Raw genomic sequence first — 6,388 nt, 5'->3', positions numbered from 1 at the left:
GAGCGAGCAACTAAAATTGCCCCAAAATGCTAAAGCAAGATTTATGCAAATCGGAAGTAAACATTAATCAAAATTTTTTTTGTTGCCTGCACAACTCCCCCACAAAACAGTTGTGTGTGTGTGTGTGTGTGTTCTCTCTTTCCGTGTTGTGTATGCGGCTGGCAGGCATACAAAAAGTATGAAGGAAAAAAGAAACGTGGCAAACTTTGCGGCGCCATGCGAAAAGATTGCACGCTTATGATTGCGGGTCAGAGATACCCCAAATAGAATCGCCGGAATGAGCGGAAACGAAAGCCGCTGCTACTGCCAAAAGAAAACTCTATGAAAGCGAAAGAACACAACCAAAAAAAAAAAAAAAAAAAAACGAAAACTTTTCCCTGCAGTTTCTTTTTTTTGCTAGTAGTTGTTGCTTGAACTTCATAAATTACAACTTCATATGTCAAAAATGGACACGCAGCGAGACTTTCTTTGCTTTTTGTCATTTATATGGAAACGTCAAATCAGCAAAACGTGTTTTGCCTTCTTTTTTTCTTGATGTATTTTGCCTTTTGCAAAGTTGCAATACCGACAGCATAACTCAAGCGACAATTAGTCATCGTTTAGTGATAAATTGTCATTTTGAGTAATTTTCCCCTAGTAAACTGCATTTGGGAATTTCACCAGCAAGTGTGACAAGAATATTATTTTTTTTATTTAAACATAGTACAAAACTTTTCAGAACTGAATTTGAATCTGTGTAATTAACTGCAACACGATGCTGGAGTCGGATCTCGACCCGAACGTTTAGTTATCGACAGTCTAGTGAATTCTTCGGCTGTTGTTGGATGAATGCCAACAGTATTCAGCAAGGTTTTCACTGTCAGTCCCGATTTAAGTGCAGCAGCAAAACCCTGAATCACCTCGCCTGCAACGGGGCCCAAATAATGTAAGCCCAAGATCTTCTGATCACCCGTGACTTCAGCCACAGCTTTCAAATAACAATGGCGCACACTCTTCTGGGGTATGAAGAACTCTGTGGGTTTGTAATACCCATGGAATACCTCAATGTTCTCCGCACCACGCGATTCAATGGCCATTTCTTCGGACATTCCCACGCAAGCGTACTCAAGCGGAGTAAACACTGTGGTGGCCACATCCGTGTAATCCATCAGCTGCGTGGAACCGGCGAAGAGACGTCGAGCCAGCAGACGACCTGAGAGAATGGCAACTGGCGTGAGTTCTGGTCTGCCATAGATAATATCGCCCACAGCATAAATATGCGGCACATTTGTGGCCTCTGTGTGATCGACAACGATCTTGTCATTCTTGGTAGCCACACCCGCTGCCTGCAGATTGAGATCATCGATGAGTCCCTTGCGACCAATAGCCCACAAGACGGTGTCGTAGACATCGCTGCCTTCTTGTTCGGTGGCTGTATTGAGATGCTTCACCAAAAGACAGCCATTGGGCATTCGCTCCACGGCCGTGGGAATTGAGGTGTCCACAAAGCGAATGCCACGCTCCGACATCATGGCGGCGACCAGCTCGGACATCTGGCGATCAAAGCCACGCAACACAATCGAACGCACCATGACCGTGGGTTCATAGCCGAGTCCTTTAAGGAAGCAGGCACACTCCAGTCCCACATAACCGGCACCCACGACTAAAGTGCGTCCCGGTTCCTTCTCATAGCTGAAAATGTCATCGCTGGTAATGCCAAACTGTGTAGCTCCGGGTATCGAGGGATAACGAGGTCGCCCTCCGACAGCGACCACAACATGCTCTGCTGTCAGTTGTCTGCGTTCGCCTTGCTTCGTTTTGTAGTCAATAGTGTGGGCATCTACAAAACTGCCCATCGAATTCACATACTCTACTTTCTTGTCCCGCAAATCAACGCGCGTCACCCAATTCACGGACTTGATGTGATTCTGCACTGATTTGATCAGTTTCTTCCAATCGGGTTTGATATTCTGTGCATTCACATTCCAGCCATAGGCAACAGCTTCGTGAACCGCCTCACCCAATAGACAGGCCTGATGCATCAGCTTCTTGGGTATGCAACCCACATTGACACAGGTGCCTCCAATGCCCCAAGTGGTGCCCACAGGCGTGGGCTTCACATAGTCCAAGCAAAGTACTCTGGCGCCATATTCCACAGCTTCCTTGGCACAGGCTAAGCCACCGGAGCCACCGCCGAGCACCACCAGATCGTAGTCGTACTTCGGCTTGGTCACACTGCTCGTGGAGCGCACGAGAAATTTGCAATTCGACAGAGCTGACGACTTCTTGAGCAACTTGAGATGCAACATGATAAAGAGACTTTTGTTTATTATTGCAAATTTTGATAAAAAAAAAGCACTTGTTTTCAAATGTTGAGCACTGCCAACTCGATTGACATTACTGAAAAGAAGTTGCCAGAGTGTAAGATGGCGCTGCCAACTCAATAAAAACGAAGAAGTAGTACTTCTGAAGAACACGTAGTGTTGCCATATGACGATAGTCAAAAATAGCTACATTTTTATTAATATTTTAAAATTATATTAATTTAAGAACAAAATATTTCATTTATATTTATTTATTCAATCAAAAGAATTCAAATATATGTAGATATTTTTAAAAATCGATAAGTGGTTCTTATTGGGAACTATGAGGGATTGCAATGAGCACTGACTTCCCATTGCAAACAAATCCATATTATAGGGGGTCTGTAATGAATATACAAATTTGTATAGGTGGTTAAGCTATGCTTTCAAATTTATTATTTTAGTGTCATCGCAAATTTTTTTTTTTATATTCAATATTAAAATTTAAATTTTTAAATAAATTTTTTATTTTCATTTGTTGTGTATTTTTGTTCAATTTTGCTTATAAACATTGATTAAGTTTGCAATAAAATACAGTTTCGCTTAGAACACTATTTCGCAAAGTCTGGCAGCCTTGTAATTTGTGAAATAGTATTCATTATTTAGAATCAGCTGATTGTAATATAGACTAACCTATATAATATTTTTTGAAGTGAATTATGTAGACGAATCTTTCCTTTCGTGAGTACCTAAGTACACAACAAAAAAATGAAATATATTAAATGAAAACTTAAAACTTTAAAGTAACCTATTTAATCATTAAGCATACAAATTTGCAATCAAAAGCCATGGTCAGCCAGAATAGAAGCAAAAATATAGTCAGACAGCGCACACTTTGAAATCTTGAATTAATATTCAAGCAATAACATCACTGACTGTTGGCCATATCTCACCTGCTCTTGGCCAAATTTGCAGCGATAACTTGCGACGCACCAGTGACCCAATTGAAGACCTCTTCCCCAATCCTAACCCCAACCCAATCTATTTTGCTCCAGTTACCGAATTACTCGACGACTTTCGAAGCATGAACCGGTGTCCTTTGCAATACCAGCATCCCAAAGTTTATGTGTGTTTGTGTGTGTGGGTGCGTGTGTTTCCGTCAGTCAACATTGTACGCTTTCAATTGCAAAATGATTTATTTGGCCCGAGTTTTTATAGGCCAGGCCAAATGTGTGTGTGATGCAGAAGGGAAAAGTAGCCAGCTAGCTAGCTGTTTAATGCGTATACTATGTCGAGTGCCAGAATATTTCAGTTATTGGTCATTTTACTTCAATAGTTTTTTTTTTTTTTTGCACTTCTAGCTTCTTCAAGGCAAATGGAGAAATCCCATCCCCCCGCCAATCCTCTCGCATGCCAGTCATGCTTAAATGTATGTATTTATTGGTTGGGGAGAAAACCTTTTGCCGTATACAAATCCAGTAAAATGGTGAAATGTCAGTTCCAATGATTTATGTTTCACCATGGACCATTTGGAATTTTTGGCAGGCCGTTCGTTGCGCCCTTCTGCCCCCCCTTTGCCCACTAGCCTCCACAAATCGAGTAAATAGCGCTATGGTCTGTTGCCTGCCTGCATCCTTGCTGCCAGTGCTGTCCATGGTTATCCTAATTTCTAATCTAATATTTTTGCGTACCAAGAAGCACACTCGCACACACTCACACACACCAAAGAAAAAAAAGTGGAAAGAAAACGAGCATTGGGAAAGTCTTGGCCATGTCCGATGTCTACTTTCGGTATGATTTACTTTTGCGGTTTGTTTTTGGTGCGTTTAACCGCAAATATTTAATGGTTTTATTTCCGAGCCCTTTGCAGCCCTCAGCTGCGATTCATTTGTATATGTCGAGCGCCCTGTTTCTCTGTGTTTTCCGTTTCGTATTTTTTGGCATATTTATTAGTTGAACCAAACGACCTAGAATTTGTACTAGTGTCGTATTGTGTAGTGCAGTGTAGTGAAGTGTAGTAGAGTGTGTGTGACCAAGGTTAAAACCTAAGCCTGTGAGTGATTTGTGTGTTGTGTGCCGAGTCGACCCAGTTAAGTGGACAAACATTAATTCAAATGAAGCTCATCGCCTATTGGCCCATCTTCAATCGTTTTTCACTTCCATTTCCTTTTTCTGCTGCTTCATTTTCTCTTTTGCACTGACAGTGAAATTTTTGCGTTGCAGTTTTAAAGCTCGATAAAAGAAATTAAAGTAGAAGCCGTTGACAACAATGAGAAAGCAAATGATTAAAGCACACTTTAAGCGATTTTCTTGGCTTTTCCATAGCGCATAAATTAGCTGCAATTGGAATGAAAATAGTCGTTGATATATGAAAGTATTCCAGGTGAGAATAAAGCCCAAGAGCCAGCCCATTACACGGTTCTAAAAGAGAGAAGATTATAGTAAAACTGTATAAATAACAAGTTATAAAACCAAAGTCGAGAAATATGCCAAAAATGAACCAACAAATACTAAAATATACTGAATGCTACATTTGGTATGTCGATACATTAAAAAATATAGGGTCCAAAATATACCCAATTGTCAAAAAGAAAAGAGGGAGGCATCTCCGATACCATGGAAATGCCTCGCTCTACCTCTACCATTCTACACTATGTTATGTGGCAGGTAGTATATAAAAGTAAGTTCACCTGTAAAAAAGTTGGCAACAGCAATAGCGCATTGATCGCACTAAACGTGTGCAACATCAAATCAGGGAAGACTCTGTGTTCGGCAAGTTGGTTGAGCCCTTTCTTAGCGGCATCATCTAGTAATTTATTATCTTGAAATTTATTGTCTAATAAATATTTTATTATATCACTAACCACTGCCAATGCGATAGATATTTTGTATCACGTGAACGAGCCACAAATTAAATATTAAAAGATTTAATGCAGCAAAATTGATCATTTTTTTTTTATCAAGAACTAACTTTCAATGCCTACTCACGAAATTACTTTTAAAAATTCTAATATTTGCACAATTTAATGTATTTTAATATGTTTTCATATCTCTTTTTCAGGTAAGTGGCAGCCAAATGCAAATTACAAGAAATTCGTAAGTACTCGAAGTTCGCATCATTTGACTTACACAACGAGATTATTTCAGAGAAATTGTGCATTTGCATAATCTAAAAGCAAAGCAAAACAAAGCAAAGGCTGAGCAGACAGACTTACTCAGACCAGAGTTTGGTGTTGAGCCAGACAAATTTAAATAAACGAATTAATAGCAAAAATTTTACAACAATGATTATTGCCAATAGCAACACACAGGACTTTCAACTTTCATTATGAATTGTGAATGTCTCCGTCTCCATTCTTGGGCTTGGATTGTGTAGGCCTGTAATGTGCTGACAATCGTTGGATTGCAGGCCTTTCACAGCAACAAAGCGCAACTTGTGCTATCTAGATAATTTTCAACTTTAAAATGACCAGACGTTGGTCCAAGTGGGCCAAGATGACTTGGAGCCTGAGCTGAGCTGAGCCTAGGCAACGGGCAAGAATGAAGAACGCAGAATTACGGCTCCCAACTTTTGCCAAAGCTGTAAAAATGCAAAAGTTTGCCCAATAAACATTAGGCATAACTTTGTTGGCAAAACTTTTCGCGACTCACCTTACATTTTTATGGTTCTCGTAGCCCCATTGAAATGTCCCCATACTCTCCTCTCTAAGGAGTCTGGAGTAGGCATAAAAGAAATGCTCCAATTTTGTTGTTGTTGTGTTTTTTTCTTTTTTTATGCTACCTGCCAAGCGACAAGTTTATCAAATGTTTTACAGCGACTTTTCCTTCGTCATTTCTATGCTTTTTTTGTTCGTTGTTGGGCAAAACAAATGAAGTTCAATTTGTGTGACGGTAGGTTTTCCATTATGGAAAACATGAAAAACTTATCATTTCTTGAGTGTTGCGTGTTTTCTGTTGCCAAGCACTTCATTTCTTCTGAAAAAGCTCAACTCTGAAAACGAAGAGAACGAATCACTGTTTCGAGTGCTGTTTAAATGTTAAATACGTTATGCCAAAAACTCCCAAATGGACAAATAATTCATCAAATATTAATTAAATTTGCGCCT

The 6,388-nt window shown here is 39.9% G+C and overlaps 1 protein-coding gene and 1 non-coding gene across 3 annotated transcripts; both read right to left on the bottom strand.

Annotated features, from left to right (window-relative positions):
• Positions 1-667: 667 nt before the first annotated feature.
• Positions 668-2,373, bottom strand: LOC117567871 (thioredoxin reductase 2, mitochondrial). The gene has a single exon (XM_034248139.2). It carries the CDS (start codon positions 2,286-2,288, stop codon positions 741-743), a length of 1,548 nt encoding a protein of 515 aa, XP_034104030.1. The 5' UTR covers positions 2,289-2,373; the 3' UTR covers positions 668-740.
• A 1,669-nt stretch (positions 2,374-4,042) lies between these two features.
• Positions 4,043-6,145, bottom strand: LOC117567882 (uncharacterized). Of its 2 annotated transcripts, none has more exons than XR_007954764.1 (4): positions 5,939-6,145; positions 5,147-5,862; positions 4,973-5,088; positions 4,043-4,703 (listed from the first exon to the last, which is right to left on the bottom strand). It is a non-coding gene; the product is annotated as an uncharacterized LOC117567882 (transcript). The 2 variants fall into 2 exon arrangements; XR_007954763.1 differs by having other exon boundaries at positions 4,044-4,703; positions 5,934-6,140.
• Between the last annotated feature and the right edge of the window lie 243 nt (positions 6,146-6,388).

This window comes from Drosophila albomicans, chromosome 3 (genome assembly GCF_009650485.2).
Source record: "Drosophila albomicans strain 15112-1751.03 chromosome 3, ASM965048v2, whole genome shotgun sequence".
Lineage (NCBI taxonomy): Eukaryota > Metazoa > Arthropoda > Insecta > Diptera > Drosophilidae > Drosophila > Drosophila albomicans.
This window is presented reverse-complemented; position numbering and strand designations above follow the sequence as displayed.